At 42.6% G+C, this 20647-nt stretch overlaps 1 protein-coding gene across 1 annotated transcript in view; it reads left to right on the top strand.

Annotated features, from left to right (window-relative positions):
* SIRPA (signal regulatory protein alpha) overlaps nucleotides 1-20647 on the top strand; it is a 200177-nt gene that overhangs the window by 162124 nt on the left and 17406 nt on the right. The window contains exon 8 of the mRNA XM_058176805.1: nucleotides 9574-9613. Within this exon, the coding sequence (XP_058032788.1) occupies nucleotides 9574-9613 (40 nt within the window). The remainder of the gene's footprint in view (nucleotides 1-9573; nucleotides 9614-20647) is intronic.

Below are 20647 nucleotides of genomic sequence, written 5' to 3'. Positions count from 1 at the left end.
GAAGAGGAGGAAGGAGAAGAGGAAGAGAAGAGAAGAGAGAAGGAGAAGGAGAAGAAGGAGAAGAAGAAGGAAGGAGGGAGGGAGAAAGAGTGGAAGAAGGAAGAAGGAAAGGAGAAAAGAAAGAAGAGAGGAAAAGGAGGAAGAGAGAAGAGGAAGGAGGAGGAGAAAGAGGGAGATAGGGAAGGAGGAAGAAGGAGAGGAGGAAGGAGAAGAAGTGGAAGAATGTGGAGGAGAAGGAAGAAGGAAGGAGAAGGAGAAGAGAAGGAGAGGAGAAGAAGAGAGGAAGGAGAAGAAGACAGAGAGGAGGAGGAAGAGAGGAGAAGGAGAAAAAGAGGAGGGAGAAAGAGGGGAAGAAGGAAGAAAGCAAAGGAGAAAAAGAAGAAAGAGAGGAAAAGGAGGAAGAGAGGAGGAGAAAGAAAGGAGAAGGAGGAAGATAGGAGAAGGAAAAGGAAGATAGGAGAAGGAGGGAAAAGGAGAGGGAGGAAGAGTGGAGGAAGGAGAAGAAGGGAAGTGGAAGGAGAAGAAGGAAGAAGGAAGGAGAGAGAGGAAGAAGAGAAGGAGAAAAGAAGAGAGGATGGAGAAGGAGGAAGAGAGAAGGAGAAAGGAAGGAGAGGGAAGGAGAAAGAGGCAAAGAAGGAAGAAGGCAAAGGAGAAAAGAGAAGAAAGAGAGGAAGGAGGAAGGCAGGAGGAGGATGAAGAAGGAAGGAAAGGAGGAGAAAGTGGAAAGGAAAGGAGAGGAAAAAGAGGTGAAAGAAGAGGAGAAGAGAAGAAAGAAGAGGAAAAGGAGGAAGAGAGAGAGAGGAAAGGAGGAGAAAGAGGGAGATAGGGAAGGAGGAAGAAGGAGAGGAGGAAGGAGAAGAAGTGGAAGAATGTGGAGGAGAAGGAAGAAGGAAGGAGAAGGAGAAGATGGAAGGAGAGAGGAGAAGAAGAGGAGGAAGGAGAAGAAGACAGAGAGGAGGAGGAAGAGAGAAGGAGAAAAGAGGAGGAGAAAGAGGAAGAAGGAAGAAAGCAAAGGAGAAAAGAAGAAAGAGAGGAAAAGGAGGAAGAGAGGAGGAGAAAGAAAGGAGAAGGAGGAAGATAGGAGAAGGAAAAGGAAGATAGGAGAAGGAGGGAAAAGGAGAGGGAGGAAGAGTGGAGGAAGGAGAAGAAGGGAAGTGGAAGGAGAAGAAGGAGGAAGGGGAAGGAGAAAGAGAGGAAGAAGAGAAGGAGAAAAAGAAGAGAGGATGGAGAAGGAGGAAGAGAGAAGGAGAAAGGAAGGGAGAGGGAAGGAGAAAGAGGCAAAGAAGGAAGAAGGCAAAGGAGAAAAAGAGAAGAAAGAGAGGGAAAGGAGGAAGGCAGGAGGAGGATGAAGAAGGAAGGAAAGGAGGAGAAAGTGGAAAGGAAAGGAGAGGAAAAAAGAGGTGAAAGAAGAGGAGAAGGAGAAAGAGGAGGAGAAAGAGGAAGAAGGAAGAAAGCAAAGGAGAAAAGAAGAAAGAGAGGAAAAGGAGGAAGAGGAGGAGAAAGAAAGGAGAAGGAGGAAGATAGGAGAAGGAAAGGAAGATAGGAGAAGGAGGAAGGAGAGGAGGAAGAGTGGAGGAAGGAGAAGAAGGAAGTGGAAGGAGAAGAAGGAGGAAGGGAAGGAGAAAGAGGAAGAAGAGAAGGAGAAGAAGAGAGGATGGAGAAGGAGGAAGAGAGAAGGAGAAAGGAAGGAGAGGGAAGGAGAAAGAGGCAAAGAAGGAAGAAGGCAAAGGAGAAGAGAAGAAAGAGAGGAAGGAGGAAGGCAGGAGGAGGATGAAGAAGGAAGGAAAGGAGGAGAAAGTGGAAAGGAAAGGAGAGGAAAAAGAGGTGAAAGAAGAGGAGAAGGAGAAAGAGGAGGAGAAAGAGGGAAGAAGGAAGAAAGCAAAGGAGAAAAGAAGAAAGAGAGGAAAAGGAGGAAGAGGAGGAGAAAGAAAGGAGAAGGAGGAAGATAGGAGAAGGAAAGGAAGATAGGAGAAGGAGGAAGGAGAGGAGGAAGAGTGGAGGAAGGAGAAGAAGGAAGTGGAAGGAGAAGAAGGAGGAAGGGAAGGAGAAAGAGGAAGAAGAGAAGGAGAAAGAAGAGAGGATGGAGAAGGAGGAAGAGAGAAGGAGAAGGAAGGAGAGGGAAGGAGAAAGAGGCAAAGAAGGAAGAAGGCAAAGGAGAAAAGAGAAGAAAGAGAGGAAAGGAGGAAGGCAGGAGGAGGATGAAGAAGGAAGGAAAGGAGGAGAAAGTGGAAAGGAAAGGAGAGGAAAAAAGAGGTGAAAGAGGAGGAGAAGAGAAAGAAAGAAAGGCGAAGGAAAAACAGAAAGAGACAAAGAGGAGGCAGAGGAGAAGGAAAAGAAAAAAGAGGAAAAGGGGGAAGGCGAAAGAGGGGAAAGAAAAGGGGAAGGACAAAGAGAAGGAGAAGCATATGACAGATTAGCATAATAACCCGGGTCAGACACCATGCTCCGATAAAGAACAAACCGCAGACTAAGCAGAGGCTTTATCAAGCGTAGAGTGTGAATGTAAAAACTATTATGGAGAGATGAAAAAAACTGCGATAAGGAAAGAGGATTATTTAAAAAAAAAAACAGTTTTCCGAGCCTCCCGACTTCAGCCTTCAAGTCGACGGGATCAGAAACCATCTCACAGCTTACTAGAGAGCGTTTCAACTGCCTGAGATTTAAAGGGAAAAAAAAAAACCAGAAGAATTTGAGCAAAGAGATATATATATTTTAAAAAAAATCACAGGAAATGCATTTAAGAGCAAGGGAGGCTTCCTGATCGTAAAGAGCGAAGCTGGCCAAGTGTTACTTTAATTTTCCTTTATATAAGGGAAAAAAACCAACACGCCACATATCTGCTGATTGCTTCTGGATTTAGCCGATAATCACAAAATGCGCCGGACGATAGGAAATTCCAATTTAAGCACCCAGACAAACATTAGATTAATTATTCCGCTATCTGATCGGCCCTCTTAAGAAAGAAGACAAAAGAACTTTTATCTATCTTTTGGGTGCTTGAAGAATTCGTTTAATGCTCTCCGGGTTTGTTTTTTTTAGGGTGTGTGTGTAAATATGCTGTGTATTTGGAACAAGATAAAAAGTGTTAAGTCTCTTTTTTCTCTTTCATTGACTGAGCTTTTGATAGGCAGATGTGCCCGAGTGGGGAAGACAGTGCAGTCCTCGACTTATGACCGTAAGGGAGCCTGCCTATTAAGGTCGTAAGTCGTGGCGGTCGTAAAGCAGGTTACCCGTGTGACCAACCTAATTTAATGACCTTGTCATTAAATTTAATGACAAGGGGGAATTCTGGGAGTTAATGTCCACTCAACTTAAAGCATGCCAGATAGGTGGACTTTCAAGTCCCAGAATTCCCTATCTGGAATGCTTTATATCTTAAAGTTTGCTGGCTAGGGAATTCTGAGAGTTGAAGTTCATTCATGTTAAAGTTTGCTGGCTGGGGAATTCTGGGAGTTGAAGTCCATCCATCTTAATGCATGCTGTCTGGGGAATTCTGGGAGTTGAAGTCCATCCATCTAAAGCATGCTGTCTGGGGAATTCTGGGAGTTGAAGTCCATCCATCTAAAGCATGCTGTCTGGGGAATTCTGGGAGTTGAAGTCCATCCATCTAAAGCATGCTGTCTGGGGAATTCTGGGAGTTGAAGTCCACCCATCTTAATGCACGCTGTCTGGGGAATTCTGGGAGTTGAAGTCCACCCATCTTAAAGCATGCTATCTGGGGAATTCTGGGAGTTGAAGTCCACCCATCTTAAAGCACGCTGTCTGGGGAATTCTGGGAGTTGAAGTCCACCCATCTTAAAGCACACTGTCTGGGGAATTCTGGGAGTTGAAGTCCACCCATCTTAAAGCATGCTGTCTGGGGGATTCTGGGAATTGAAGTTCACCCATCTTAATGCACGCTGTCTGGGGAATTCTGGGAGTTGAAGTCCACCCATCTTAAAGCATGCTGTCTGGGGAATTCTGGGAATTGAAGTTCACCCATCTTAATGCACGCTGTCTGGGGAATTCTGGGAGTTGAAGTCCACCCATCTTAAAGCATGCTGTCTGGGGAATTCTGGGAGTTGAAGTCCACCCAACTTAAAGCACGCTGTCTGGGGAATTCTGGGAGTTGAAGTCCACCCATCTTAAAGCATGCTATCTGGGGAATTCTGGGAGCTGAAGTCCATCCATCTTAAAACATGCTGTCTGGGGAATTCTGGGAGTTGAAGTCCACCCATCTTAATAATGCCAAGATTGCGCAACAATGCTAGACATTATTTTTGAAGTTAATGTGAAGTTAAATTTGGGGCCACGTTTTGTCTCTAGCAAATTTTAGGAGGATCGATGCTAAAAACTTTGAAGTAAGATTTAATTTTTTTCTGAAAGAGGCGAAACCCAGATTAAACTTGGCCCCAAACCCCTAGGAAACATCTGGCAGAGGGAAATACTCTTTTTTTTTTTTGCTCGTTCGACAATTTCGATTTCATTCCGAGCCAAAGGGAGAATTGAAACAGCCGTAACGCCAAAAATCAGTTAGAAATTCCCCCTCAATCGTGCTCAGTCGTGCCTTGCGATGTGTTCATTAAAACTGGCAGAATTGTAATCCAATCACGGTACAACCGTAATAAAAGCAAATAAACCCAGCGCATAATAGAAATAGTCGGAAGAATTACAGACTCACAACAGTAGTGGCCAAAATAACTCAGATAGGAAAAGGAACGAATGTTCCACTTTTTTAAAAAAAAGTCTAGTATTTCTCAAACTTTGCAACTTTAAGAGGAGTGGACTTCACGTCCCAGAATTCCCCAGCCAGCTCCATGCTTCCCCATGCTGGCTGGGGAATTCTGGGACTTGAAGTCCACACATCTCAAACTTGGAGTGGCTGAGACACACAGGTTTAGATCAGGGGTCTCCAACCTTGGTCCCTTTAAGACTTGTGGACTTCAACTCCCAGTATTCCTCAGCCAGCTTTGCTGGCTGAGGGACTCTGGGAGTTGAAGTCCACAAGTCTTAAAGGGACCAAGGTTCGAGATTCCTGGTTTAGATCGTTCTCTTTATCTTTGGAAGTTGCATTATGCAATCTAGCCATCTTCCAGAAAAGTTGGAACGATGATTCCCAGAAGCCTCCACTGCTTTCCCAGAAGCTCTAGCTATTTCCCAGCCTCCCTAGCTGATAAAATTCCCCCATTCAACAGGAATACTCGTTAACTGTGTTTTATTCTCTGGGCCGCAGTTTTAATCATGTGCTGGGTATATTTATGAGTATGTTAACCTTTTGCGATGCCAGATACCTTGAGTGAGAGCAGAGCTGGGATACATTCCTTAAAAAGGAATGATTGCATCCTAACCCATTGATCCAAACCATAAAGTTTAATTACTTAATTTATGTTAGGTCTTTTATTAAGGGCCTGAATATATTTTTCCAGGGACTTAGCTGGGTCTATGAATTTATGCCGCTAAAGGCTTTGTAGCAAACACACATTTACTTATTGATTAATATTAAGTCTGTCCTTTGCTTTTTCACATGAATAGCAAGAGGCCTAATAAAGTCAAGAAGAAAAGCATCAAAATGTATGCAGATTTTTTTAAAAAAAAACTAATAGTCAGCTTGAAAACCTAGTTGAGTTAAAATATGGACTTTGATATAAAACAGTATGTAATTTTTTCCGCATCTCCACATTTCACATTAACAATATAGCAACCTCTTGAGGTAGGTGGCTCAGAAAAATTGCACAGAAGTTCCTGTATGGCTGGTCCAGAGTTTTCTGTTGAAAAATGGCTGGAGGCAAACCTAAACCCTGATCTGTCTCCTCGTAAATCAAGGTTAAGGAACCTCTAGCATTTATGTATTGCTGAACTGCATTCCCAGCAGCTGCAGCCAAAATGCAAATAGAATAGAATAGAATAGAATAGAATAGAATAGAATAGAATAGAATAGAATAGAATAGAATAGAATAGAATAGAATAGAATAGAATTTTATTGGCCAAGTGTGATTGGACACACAAGGAATTTGTCTTGGTGCATAGGCTCTCGGTGTACATAAAAGAAAAGATACCTTCATCAAGGTACGACATTTACAACACAATTGATGGTCAATATATCAATATAAATCATAAGGATTGCCAGCAACAAAGTTACAGTCATACAGTCATAAGTGGAAAGAGATTGGTGATGGGAACAATGAAAAGATTAATAGTAGTGCAGATTCAGTAAACAGTCTGACAGTATTGAGGGAATTATTTGTTTAGCAGAGTGATGGCCTTCAGGAAAAAACTGTTCTTGTGTCTAGTTGTTCTGGTGTGCAGTGCTCTATAGCGTCGTTTTGAGGGTAGGAGTTGAAACAGTTTATTATGTCCAGGATGCGAGGGATCTGTAAATATTTTCACGGCCCTCTTCTTGATTTGTGCAGTATACAGGTCCTCAATGGAAGGCAGGTTGGTAGCAATTATTTTTTCTGTAGTTCTAATTATCCTCTGAAGTCTGTGTTTTTCTTGTTGGGTTGCAGAACCGAACCAGACAGTTATAGAGGTGCAAATGACAGACTCAATAATTCCTCTGTAGAACTGAATCAGCAGCTCCTTGGGCAGTTTGAGCTTACTGAGTTGGCGCAGAAAGAACATTCTTTGTTGTCCTTTTTTAATGATGTTTTTGATGTTAGCTGTCCATTTTAGATCATAGAAGTAATGCTGGGGAATGTAGATAAGCAAGGCTCGGAGGGATGGACGGATCTTGACAGACACGAACCCTATCTATCAAAATGAAATTCAATGTACAGAAAAGTAAAGTCCTATATTTAGGCAAGAAAAACCAAAAGTACACATATAGACTTACTGAAACCAGGCTTACTAGCAATAACAGTGAGAGGGATCTTGGATTCTTAGTGGACAACCAATTAAATGTGAGCCAGCTGTGTGCTGCAGTGGACCAAAAAGCCACTGCAATCCTAAACTGCATTAACTGAGGGGTACAATCAAGATCAAATGAGGTACTAATACCACTCTATAAAGCCTTAGTAAGACCACACCTAGAGTACGGCATCCATTTTTGGTCACCACACTATAAAAAAAGATGTTGAGATTCTAGAAAGAGTACAGAGAAGAACAACCAGGATGATGAGGGGACTGGAGGCTAAAACATATGATGAATGGTTGCAGGAACTGGGCCTGGCTAGTCTAGTGAAGAGAAGGACCAGGGGAGACAGGAGAGCATCTTCCAATATTCGAGGGGCTGCCCCAGAGAGGAGGGGGCCAAGCTATTTTCCAAGGCACCCAAAGGCCAGACAAGAAACAATGGATGGGAACTGAATAAGGAGAGATTCAACCTAGAAATAAAGGAGGAATTTTCTGACAGTGAGAGCGATCAACCGGTGGAACAGAAGTTGCCTTCAGAAGTTGTGGGAGCTTCATCATTGGAGCCTTTCAAAGAAGAGACTGGACTGCCATGTGTCAGAAATGGTGTAGAGTCTCCTGCTTGGGCGGGGGTTGGGGGATTGGACTAGATGACCTCCAAGGTCCCTTCCAACAGATTAACAGAGTGTGGATTCAGCGGACCATTTCTGCTCTAAATTAATCTAGAAAGGAGGGTCTTTCCAATGACGATATTCCATAGATTGTGATCAGTTCCTTAGACTCTGAGAATCTGAAGCAATGAGGTGTGGACTTCAACTCCCAGAATTCCCCAGGCAGCCTTGCTCATGGCTGAAGCTCACCCTTGAAGATGCGTAGACTTCAACTCCCAGAATTCACTTAACAACTGTCTCCACAGAAATGTTATTGCTCAGTTGTGGTCGTAAGTTGAGGGCTACCTGTATCCTTCCACTTTTGGGCACAGAATACAGGTAGTCCTCAATTTACGAGCGCAATTGAGCCCAACCTTTCTCGTTAAGTGAGACATTTGTTAACTGAGTTTTGTTCCATTTTACGACCTTTTTTGGCCCTGTTGTTAGGCAAATCGCGGCAGTTGTTAAGTTAGTAATGCGGATGTTAAGTGAATCTGGCTTTCCCATTGGCTTTGTTTGTCAGAAGGTCGCAGGAGTTGATCACATGATCTTAGGACACTGCAGCCGTCATAAGTACGAGTCAGTTGCCAAGTGTCTCCATTTTGATCAATTGTTGTAAGAGAGAAAAACTGTCATAAGTCACTTTTTTCAGTGCCATTGTAACTATGGTCACTAAACAAACCGTTTTAAGTCAAGGACTACCTTATAGAATAGAATAGAATAGAATAGAATAGAATAGAATAGAATAGAATAGAATAGAATAGAATTTTTTTATTGGCCAAGTGTGATTGGACACACAAGGAATTTGTCTTGGTGCAGATGCTCTCAGTGTACATACTTCAAGCGGGAATTAAAAACCTTATTATTTAATCGTGTGGGACTAGACTAAATGTATTTTAATTATAGTTTTTAAATTTTAAAGGGTTTTATGTCGGTTTTGACCGTTTTAGTAATTTGGCCAATTAATATATTTGTTTTAAATGTTTTTAAATTTGTTATTTATATTATGTGTATTTTTGTATTTTTAATATGGCTGTAAACCGCCCTGAGTCCTTCGGGAGAAGGGCAGTATAGAAATTGGATTATAAATAAATAAATAAATAAAAAAGAAAAGAAAAGATACGTTCATCAAGAATTCTAAGGTACAACACTTAATGATAGTCATAGGCTACAAATAAGCAATCAGGAAACAATATCAATATAAATCATAAGGATACAAGCAACGAAGTTAAAGTCATACAGTCGTAAGTGGAAGGAGATGGATGATGGGAATGATGAGAAAATTAATAGTAGAGCAGATTCAGTAAATAGTTTGACAGTGTTGAGGGAATTATTTGTTTAGCAGAGTGATGGCCTTCGGGAAAAAACTGTTCTTGTGTCTAGTTGTTCTGGTGTGCAGTGCTCTATAGCGTCGTTTTGAGGGTAGGAGTTGAAACAGTTTATGTCCAGGATGCGAGGGGTCTGTAAATATTTTCACAGCCCTCTTCTTGATTCGTGCAGTATACAGGTCCTCAATGGAAGGCAGGTTGGTAGCCATTATTTTTTCTGCAGTTCTAATTATCCTCTGAAGTCTGTGTTTTTCTTGTTGGGTTGCAGAACCGAACCAGACAGTTATAGAGGTGCAAATGACAGACTAAATAATTCCTCTGTAAAACTGAATCAGTAGCTCCTTGGGCAGTTTGAGCTTTCTGAGTTGGCGCAGAAAGAGCATTCTTTGTTGTGCTTTTTTGATGACGTTTTTGATGTTAGTTGTCCGTTTTAGATCTTGTGATATGGCAGAACCTAGAAACTTGAAGGTCTCTACTGTTGTTATTGTGTTGTCATTCTTATTGCTGTCAGCATATATGATGTTAAAAATTCCATATTTTTTTTCAAGCTCTTTATCCATTAAACCCGACGATCCATGCTCCTAGTCCTATAGCTCAAATCTCCTTTGCAGAAGCCAACGATCACAATGGCGACCTATACGAAATCTGTGCCACTTTGGGTTTATTTATTTTTTTAGGTGTTGCTTCTAATTTCGTTTTTAAAAGTCACTGTGTGAAATTTGCTGTTTGACTCCCTTGGTAATCTGAATTTTTGGTTCTATCTTTAGGCTCCACGAAGCTGAAAAGTCTCCACCGATGACGAATCAGGTAGGTTGGGCTTTATTTCTTGAGATGCCGGCTAGAAATAATAATTATAGAGGTCGACTCTTTCGTGTAAAATAGCTTTGAACCAACGGAACGGAAGAGAACATCCTTTCACAGCATTACAGAGTTGGAAGGGACCTTGGAGGTCTTCTAGTCCAGCCCCCTGCTCAAGCAGGAGACCCTATAGCATTTCAGACAAATGGTTGTCCAATCTCTTCTTTAAAAGCCTCCAGTGATGGAACATCCACAACTTCTGGAGGCAACTTCTGTTCCACTGGTTAATTGTTCTCACTGTTAGGAAGTTCCTCCTTAGTTTTAGATTGTCCCAAAGGTGTTTTTTCAAGAGGCAACTGGACTTTCTGGTGTTTCTTTGAAGACATTTCAAGGAGGAGAAATCTTTCCCTTCCCCACCATCCAGTCAGAGCTGAAGAAGCTTCTTTGGATGAGAAGCGAAACGTCTTCAAAAAGAAAAACCGGAAAGTCCAGTTGCCTCTTGAAAAAACTGCCTTTGGGACAACCATGACTTGGATGATGGAGAATCTCCATAGACATTTAGTTCTAGGTTGCTTCTCTCCTTGGTTAATAATAATAATAATAATAATAATAATAATAATAATAATAATAATAATAATAATAATAATAATAATAATAATAATAATAATAATAACAGAGTTGGAAGGGATCTTGGAGGTCTTCTAGTCCAACCCACTGCCCAGGCAGGAAATCCTACACCCCTTCAGACAAATGGTTATCTAATCTCTTCTTTAAAACTTCCAGTGTTGGAGCATTCGCAACTTCTGCAGGCAAGTTGTTCCACTTATTAATTGTTCTCACTTTCAGAAAATTTCTCCTTAGTTCCAGGTTGCTTCTCTCCTTGATGAGTTTCCACCCATTGCTTTTTGTCCTGCCTTCAGGTGCTTTGGAGAATAGCTTGACTCCCTCTTCTTTGGGGCAGCCCCTCAGATATTGGAACACTGCTATCATGTCTCCCCTAGTCGTTCATTTCATTAAACTAGACATACCCGGTTCCTGCAACCGTTCTTCATATGTTTTAGCCTCCAGTCCGCTAATCATCTTTGTTGCTCTTCTCTGCACTCTTTCTAGAGTCTCAACATCTTTTTTACATCTGTTTCCACCTGTTGCTTCTTGTCCTGCCTTCAGGTGCTTTGGGTAATAAGTGGACCCCCTCTTCTTTGTGGCAGCCCCTCAAATACTGGAATACTGCTATCATGTCACCCTAGTCTTTCTTTTCATTAAAATAGACATACCCAGTTCCTGAAACCTTTCTTCATATCAACCAACCAATCAACCAATCAATCAATCCATCCATCAAAATAGACCTCGAAGGACCTTGGAGGTCTTCTAGTCCAACCCCCTGCTCAAGCAGGAGGCTTTATGCCATTTTGAGACAACTGGTGTTCCAGATGGACCCCCTCTTCGCTGTGGCAGCCCCTCAAATATTGGAAGATGCTATCACTGTGATGGCGAACCTATGGCACACGTCCCTATGCACAGCGCCCTCTCTATGGGCACACGCGCCATTGCCAGCTGCTCTTCGTGATCAGAGAGCCTGAAAACAGCCTGAAGAACACCCCAAAAAATAGGATGTTTTCCAGGCTGTTTTCAGGCTGTTTTTGGTCCAAATAACGCCAGGAAAATAGCCCAAAAATGGGCCTGAAAACAGCCAAGAAATAGGCATGCGTGCGCCGGCTAGCTGGTCTTCATGTTTCCGATGCTCTGGTGTGTGCAAAGAACAGCTGCCTGGCGTGCATGCCGGAAACCCAAAGATCAGCTGGCCGTTGCGTGCATACGCACCAGTCAGCTGTTCTTCGGATTTCCGGCATTCCGGCATGTGCAAATTTACGTGCGTGCCAGTTTGGGCATGCGATGCCGAAAAGGTTTGCCGTCACTGTGCTATCGTGTCACCCGCTAGTCCCTTCTTTTCACTAGATTAGGCCTACCCAATTCCTGCAACCGTTCTTCCTATGTTTTAACCTCCAGTCCAAATGGTGAAATCTAAATTTGTTTCCTTTCTGTGGGCGTGGCTTGATGGGCGTGGCTTGGCGGGGTGGTCATGTGACTGTCCTGCTGGAGCTGGGCTGGACTAGATGGCCTCCAGGTCCCTTCCAGCCCTGGATTATCCTCTGAAGCTGCATCTAGTGTCAGGTTTGTAGTCCTTCCTTCCTCTCCTTTTTCCTCCCTCCCTCCTTCCCTCTTTCTTTCTTTCTTTCTTTCTTTTCTTCCTTCCTTCCTTCCCATTCTTTCCTTTTTTTTTCTTCCTTTCTTTCCTTCCTCCTCTCTTCCTTCCTTCCTTCCTTCCTTCCTTCCAGCCCTGGATTATCCTCTGAAGCTCCGTCTAGTGTCAGGTTTGTAGTCATTCCTTCCTCTCCTTTTTCCTCCCTTCTTCTTTCTTTCTTTCTTTCTTTCTTTCCTTCCTTCCTTCCTTCCTTCCTTCTTCCTCTTACGTTTAATCTTCCTTTCTTTCTTCCTTCCTTCCTTCCTTCCTTCCAGCCCTGGATTATCCTCTGAAGCTCCGTCTAGTGTCAGGTTTGTAGTCCTTCCTTCCTCTCCTTTTTCCTCCCTTCCTCTTTCTTTCTTTCTTTCTTTCTTTCTTTCTTTCTTTCTTTCTTTCTTTCTTTCTTTTCTTCCTTCTTTCCCTTTCTTCCCTTTCTTTCCTTCCTTCCTTCCTTTCTTTCCTTCCTTTCCTTTCCTTTCTTCCTTCCTCTCTCTCTCTCTCTCTCTCTCTCTCTCTCTCTCTCAAACAAACCTCCCACCTGCCCCATTTTTTGTCTCTGCACTACATCCTACAACATCTTGAGTCTCCAAAGACCTATGCAAGGGTCCTCTTTGTAGACTTTAGTTCAGCATTCAATACCATCATTCCAGACATTCTTCTAACTAAGCTAAACCAGCTACAGGTACCGGAACAGACTTGTAAGTGGATCACAAGCTTCCTAACAAACAGGAAGCAGCAGGTGAAGCTAAGCAAGATCACATCAAATACCTGTACAATTAGCACAGGGCCCCCCCAAGGCTGTGTGCTCTCCCCACTTCTCTTCTCTCTGTATACCAATGACTGCATCTCCAATGATCCATTTGTTAAGCTACTGAAGTTCGCAGATGACACAACAGTGATTGGTCTCATTCGAGACAATGACGAATCCGCATATAGACGAGAGGTCGAACGACTAGCCTTGTGGTGCAACCAAAACAATCTGGAACTGAACACACTCAAAACCGTAGAAATGGTGGTAGATTTTAGGAAAAACCCTTCCATACTTCCACCTCTCACAATACTTGACAACACAGTATCAACAGTAGAAACCTTCAAATTTCTGGGTTCTATCATATCGCAAGATCTCAAATGGACAGCTAACATCAAAAACATCATTAAAAAAGGACAACAAAGAATGTTCTTTCTGCGCCAACTCAGTAAGCTCAAACTGCCCAAGGAGCTGCTGATCCAGTTCTACAGAGGAATTATTGAGTCTGTCATTTGCACCTCTATAACTGTCTGGTTCGGTTCTGCAACCCAACAAGAAAAACACAGACTTCAGAGGATAATTAGAACTGCAGAAAAAATAATTGCTACCAACTTGCCTTCCATTGAGGACCTGTATACTGCACGAATCAAGAAGAGAGCCGTGAAAATATTTGCAGACCCCTCACATCCAGGACATAAACTGTTTCAACTCCTACCCTCAAAATGACGCTATAGAGCACTGCACACCAGAACAACTAGACACAAGAACAGTTTTTTCCCGAAGGCCATCACTCTGCTAAACAAATAATTCCCTCAACACTGTCAGACTATTTACTGAATCTGCACTACTATTAATCGTCTCATCGTTCCCATCACCAATCTCTTTCCACTTATGACTGTATGACTGTAACTTTGTTGCTGACAATCCTTATGATTTATATTGATATATATACCATCAATTGTGTTGTAAATGTTGTACCTTGATGAACGTATCTTTTCTTTTATGTACACTGAGAGCATATGCACCAAGACAAATTCCTTGTGTGTCCAATCACACTTGGCCAATAAAATTCTATTCTATTCTATTCTATTCTATTCTAACCCCCCCTTTTTTTTGCTTAGCAGGCTTCAGCTTTTTTACCTTTTAAAAAATGCTTTTAAAGGTTAAAAAAAAAAGGCGCTGATAATCACGCGGCTCAGCTGGGCAGGGGGGGAAGGGCAGGGATTTTTGCTACCGGTTCTCCGAACCACCCGCCCTCATCGCTACCGGATTGGGCGATCCGGTCTGAACCGGGAACATTTCACCCCTGCTCCAGTCCCCTCATCATCTTTGTTGCTCTTCTCTGCACGCTTTCTAGAATCTCAACATCTTTTTATATTGTGGCGACCAAAACTGGATGCAGGATTTCCAAGTGTGGCCTTACCAAGGCATTATAAAGTGGTATTAACACTTTCACATGATCTTGATTCTGTCCTTCTGTTAATGCAACCAAGGACTACATTGGCAGCTGCAGCAGACGGCTGGCTCACACTTAAGTAATTGTCCATTAGGGCTCCAAGATCCCTTTCAAAGTCAGTACTGTTGAGCCAGCTAACTTGGAGGAATTATTTTCATCCTAGATTGGTGTAGCTTTTTGGCACTTGGAGAGAGAAAGTGTAATCGGCCTAGCCAAATAGGCCATTATTTTGTGATTAATGGCGTTATTTTTTCTGGAGGATCAGCGTATTAAAATGGCGGGGGGGAGCGTCATTATCCTAGAACCATAAATCTTTTTAGTGCAGCAGATTTTCTAAGAGGTGGTACAAATTTTCCTAAGCCTTCTGCCTGCACCTTTAAGAGTTGACTTTTCTTTTTTTTAAATAACTTTTAGATTTTGAAACCAGAAAAGTAAAAACTAAGGAGAACTAATAATTAAGACAGAAAACAGAACGAAGGGGAAAAACAAAGCTAAAAGTGCAGAAAGGAAAGGAAGGGAAAAGAAATATAAAGAAATAACTTCCGACTTTCTTCTACAATAAATTTATTGAAATTTACAATAAACTCTAGGTTTATAACATAATGTTCATTTTTTTTCCCCATTTATCTGTTTTTGCCGCTCATCAAATCCATATAATAATAATAATAATAATAATTTAATTTGTATACCGCCCTTCTCCCGGAGGACTCAGGGCGGTGAACAGCCAGATAAAACAATACAATATATTACAATAAAAACACTATTTAAAAAACTTATTCCAATAGCCTAAATTTAAAATACAATACGAAATATAAAATAAACCCCAATAAAATCCATATTTAAAAAACCCTATTAAGCCAGTCCTGCTCGAAAGAATAGATATGTTTTAAGCTCGCGGCGAAAGGTCCGGAGGTCTGGAAGTTGTCGAAGTCCTGGGGGAAGCTCATTCCAGAGGGTAGGTGCCCCCACAGAGAAGGCTCTCCCCCTGGGGGTCGGCAGCCTGCACTGTCTGGCTGACGGCACCCTGAGGAGGCCCTCTCTATGAGAGCGTACCGGTCGGTGGGAGGCATGTGGTAACAGAAGGCGGTCCCGAAGATATCCCGGTCCTATGCCATTGTGACCATATACAATTGTGATCAGAATTTCAGTTGTTAAGCAAAGAGGTTACTAAGTCAGTCTAAGCCAGTTTTACAACCTTTGTAGCCACAGTTGTTAAGTGAATTGCTACAGTTGTTAAGTGAATCGCATGGCCATTAAGCAGATCCAGCTTCTCTGTGCTTGAGGGAAGCCCCCTGGGAGGGGTCCCAAATGGCAATCGCATGACCCTGGGATGCTCCAACTCTTGTAACTGCATGCCGGTTGCCAAGTGCGACCAAATTTTCATCACCTGACTGTGGGGCATGATGCGACGGTCGTAACTCTGAGGACCAGTTGTAAGTCACCTTTTTCCATGTCTTTCTAACTTCCAATGGTCACGAAACGAACGGTTGCAAGTCGAGGACTACCTGCCTCGCAATTTAACAGAGTAACAGAGTTGGAGGGGGCCTTGGAGGTCATCTAGTCCAACCCCCTGCTGAAGCAGGAGACCCTATATCAAAATCAGGGGTGAAAATGCTCCCGGTTCGGACCGGATCGCCCGATCTGGTAGCGATGGTGGCGAGTAATTCAGAGAACCGGTAGCAAAAATCCCTGCCCCTCCCGCCCCAGCTGAGCCGCGCGATTATCAAAGGTGTTTTGGGGTTTTTTTACTTTTAAAAGCATTTTTTCTTCTGCCAAAAAAATGCTAGTAAAAGTAAAAAAAAAAAGCCTTTGATGATCGCGCGGCTCAGCTGGGATTGTCAGAGGAGGCTTTTAAAAGCATTTTTCCCCTCTGGCGATCCCAGCTGAGTTGCCTGATCATCAGAATCTTTTTAAAAGCATTTTTTTTACAACCTCTTCGGCCGAGGTAGAAAAAATGCTTTTAAAAGTTTTTTTAAAAAAAAAGAAAGTTGGCCACGCCCACCCAGTCACATTACCCCGACCCACCACCAAGCCACGCCCACAAAACCGGTAGTAACAAATTTTACATTTCACCCCTGATCAAAACGATTGCCCAATCTCTTCTTACAAGCCTCCAGCGACGGAGCGCCCACAACTTCTGAAGGCAACTTCTGTCCCACTGGTTCATTGTCCTCACTGTCTGGAAATTACTCCTCATTTTAAGATATTGGATCTCTCCTTGATAACAGAATAACAGAATTGGAAGGGACCTTGAAGGTCATCTAGTCCACCACCCCCCACTCAGTCAGAGACCCTAGTCCAGGGATGGCTAACCTTTTCTGGACCAAGTGCCCCCGCATGCCCCACATCCAGTGGTGGGATTCAGCCCGGTTCGCACCACTTTGGGAGAACCAATTGTTAACTTTCTGAGCAGTTTGGTGAACTGGTTGTTGGAAGAAATCATTAGGGCAGAGAACCGGTTGCTAAATTATTTGAATCCCACCACTGCCCACGTCCCCCACGCACACACAGGCATGCGTAGCCGTGCCACATGTGTCCCACCCCCACGCATCCATGCACGCCCCCCACACGCGCCCCACCTTCTGTGCATGCATGGCAGAGACCCAAAGACCCACTGGCCAATGAGAGGCACACTGTTGTGACTCCGGCTCCCGAGCCTGTCCTCACGGAGGAAGATGACTCTTACAGTGATGGGGAGGAGCTGACAAGGCCTCCCTCTCCAGGACCCTCCTTTCTGGCAACGCCTCAGGTTCCAGCTGAAGGCCAGGAGGAAGGCATGTCGGAGCACCCACTAATAGGGAGTGATGAAGATCAATCTTGGATTGATCCCAGGCAGTGTCAGAGGGAGAGGCATGCGCAGCAAAGGAAGAGGTGTGGAATAGAATAGAATAGAATAGAATAGAATAGAATAGAATAGAATAGAATAGAATAGAATAGAATAGAATAGAATTTATTTTATTTTTTTTATTGGCCAAGTGTGATTGGACACACAAGGAATTTGTCTTGGTGCATATGCTCTCAGTGTACATAAAAGAAAAGATACCTTCATCAAGGTACAACATTTACAACACAAATGATGGTCAATATATCAGTATAAATCATAAGGATTGCCAGCGACAAAGTTACAGTCATACAGTCATAAGTGGAAAGAGATGGGTGATGGGAACGATGAGAAGATTAATAGTAGTGCAGATTTAGTAAATAGTTTGACGGTGTTGAGGGAATTATTTGTTTAGCAGAGTGATGGCATTCGGGAAGAAACTGTTCTTGTGTCTAGTTGTTCTGCTGTGCAGTGCTCTATAGCGTCATTTTGAGGGTAGGAGTTGAAACAATTTATGTCCAGGATGTGAGAGGTCTGTAGATATTTTCACGGGCCTCTTTTTGACTCGTGCAGTATACAGGTCCTCAATGGAAGGCAGGTTGGTAGCAATTATTTTTTCTGCAGTTCTAATTATCCTCTGAAGTCTGTGTCTGTCTTGTTGGGTTGCAGAACCAAACCAGACAGTTATAGAGGTGCAAATGACAGACTCAATAATTCCTCTGTAGAACTGAATCAGCAGCTCCTTGGGCAGTTTGAGCTTACTGAGTTGAGAAGGGCCAGAGATTGCTGAGTCACTGAGCCACGCCCCACAGGGGATAAAAGTGAGTGGGGTTGCTCTGCAGGCTCTGTGACGGACAAAAACTGCATATCGTGAGCTTCGGGTGGGATATTTCTCGGACTTCAGGCTTGGACTTTGTGACTGACTTTTGATTACTCTTTGAACTCTTGGTTGCCCCAGCAACGGACTGCAGTTATGCTGACTCCTGTTTCTGGAGGTGATAAGAAACTTGGCAGGCATTTGGAAAGTAGCTGCCAACACTTTTATCTGCTAAAGGGAATCAGGTCGGCTTGTAAAAATAAATTACTGGCAGACATCGTTTGCTCATGTGTTTTCCTATGTGAGGTGGGGGGACAGAACACACACATGGATATGCAGCAGAGCTAAACTGGTTGCATGCCATCAGAGAGGGTGTTGCGTGCCACCTCTGGAACACGGGCCATAGTTTGCTATCACGGCCCTACTCCATTTCTGACAGATGGCAGTCCAGTCTCTTCTTGAAAGCCTCCAATGATGAAGCTCCCACAAACTTCCAAAGGCAACTTCTGTTCCACCGATTACTCGTTCTCGCGATGTGAAAATTTCTCCTTAGTTCAGGGTTATTTCTCTCCTTGATTAGTTTCCATCTGTTGCTTCTGGTCACATTTCTGACGAGAGGAGAAAAAAAACACCACATTTTTCTGTTTCACGCAGACCTTCCAAAAGAGGTTTTTAAACCAGCAATAAAAGTTAAATCAATTTTTCTCTAAAAGGGCTGAGTTCCTAAGAACTGGACTTGAAATATTCTGAAAGCTGGTTGGTTTTTTTTGGTTTTTTTTTGGGGGGGGGTTGGTTTTGTTTGTTTTTTGGGGGGGTTTTTTTGCTATCTGCTCTCTACTATAGAATCATCATGGGCCCTGCTCATACTCAAAACACTTAATTTAAAGGGTTTGGGGAAAGTATCAATATAAATTAGATAATAAGATACCTATATGGACAATCCCCAGACATGCGATAGAGAATATAAATATAGAACAAAAACAAAAGGAGACTGCATACAAAGACCTTCTTTTTGTGGAAAAGGGTAAATTACAACTGAAATCTTTGAATATATTGAAACAAGAAGGGAAAAATTACACATGGTTTCAGTATGGACAATTGCAATCTATATGGAGTGCGGACCAGAAAAGTGGTATTGCGCTAATTGAGGAAAATTTGGTAAAACGAATTAGAGATCAAGGTCAAATGCATATTAAAAGGTTATACAATGCTTTGATAGAAATAGATTCAGAAACGGAATTAGTTAAAGATTGTATGATAAAATGGGCACAAAATATTCAACAACCTATAATGTTGGAAACGTGGGAGAAAATCTGGGTTAGGAATGTTAAATTTACTCAAGCACAAAATTTAAGAGAAAATTTTTATAAAATGTTTTATAGATGGCATTTAGATCCTAAGAAGTTGGCATGTATGTATCCGAATGTGCAACCCAAATGTTGGAGATGTGATTGTGAAGATGCTACTTATTATCATATATGGTGGACTTGTAAAAAAATTAAATCGTTTTGGATTAAAATATGGTGGATTATGCACAACATTTTGAAAAAGAAGATAAAGTTTACGCCACAACTGTTTTTACTAGGCATAATCACGGATTGTATAGTAATAGAGACTAAATTGATATTGAACTTAATATCAGCAGTGAGACTTTTGGAGGCGCAACATTGGAAGAAAGAAGAACTGCCTACAAGTGAAGAATGGACACTTAAAGTTTCAAACTTAGCAGAAATGGCAAAAATTTCTGCGTATTTGAAAGGCTACTCACAAGAACGATACATAGTGGAATGGAGAAAATGGATTGATTATATTCAAATTAAGTATCAGACCAAAAAGTATCAAATAGCATATGAGTGATGGTAGGGATTGTGTTGTATTTGGGTATTAGTTTAAAAGGGGAATGGGGAGTTAAGGGATCAATGGGGGAGAAGGGATTATGGGGTATGGTTTTTGTAGTATTTTAGCGTATGTTTGTTAGATGTTATACCCTGTATTTTGCTCTGGGAAGTCTCTGGGGGGGAGGGGTGAAGGGGGGGGATTTTAAAACTTTTGTTTTAAAACTTTTTCAATTAAAAAAAAACAAACACTTAATTTAAACACGTCCAGGTGGGCTTCGTAACCAAGGAAGGACCGACCCTAACATTATGGGGAAGGAATTAAATTGGCTTTAAGTGCCCCCTGGCTTGCATTTGCAGGCCATAATTCAGGCCTTTTGAAGGAAAGCTTTGGCAGTTTGGACCCACCTAAATGCCGGAAATTGCAACCCTTTTCTTAAAAAAATACAAGCCGGAGTAAATTTTGTAACCTGCTGATCTTTTCAAAGTTGTTCAGGAAGGAACTAAATGGACTAAAAGTGTAAGTAAAGTGCTTGCCAAATCAAGCCATAGTAAAGTGTGGGGGGGGTGAAATTATGGGGCGTATGTCAAGAAGCATTAGCTAAATTGGAGGAAGCTAATTTTAACATATAAGCTTTGGAAAAAATAGCCGGTCCTTTAAAGCAGGGGTCTCCAACCTTGGCAACTTTTAAGACTTGTGGACTTCAACTCCTAGAGAGTTGCAACTGTTCTTCTTTGTTCTGAAGAAGCAACGGATGGAAACTAATCAAGGAACCTGGAATTAAGGAGAAACTTCCTAACAGTGAGGACAATTAATCAGTGGAACTGCTTGCCACCGGAAGTTGTGGATGCTCCATCAGTGGAGGTTTTCAAGAAGAGACTGGAACACCAGTTGTCTCAAATGGCATAGGGCTTCCTGCTTGAGCAGAGGGTTAAACTAGAAGACCTCCAAGGTCCTTCCAGCAGGGGTGAAATGCTCCCGGTTCGGACCGGATCGCGCAATCCAATAGCGATGGGGGTGGGTAGTTCGGAGAACCGGTAGCAAAAATCCCTGCCCCACCCACCCACCGCCCACGCCTCGCTGTTCCTCTTGTCTGTCCCTGAAGCTCTCGGTGGTGATATAG

This window comes from Ahaetulla prasina, chromosome 3, assembly GCF_028640845.1.
Source record: "Ahaetulla prasina isolate Xishuangbanna chromosome 3, ASM2864084v1, whole genome shotgun sequence".
Classification (NCBI taxonomy): Eukaryota; Metazoa; Chordata; class Lepidosauria; order Squamata; family Colubridae; genus Ahaetulla; species Ahaetulla prasina.
Note: the sequence above shows the minus strand (reverse complement) of the source record. Positions and strands in the feature narration are given on the sequence as shown.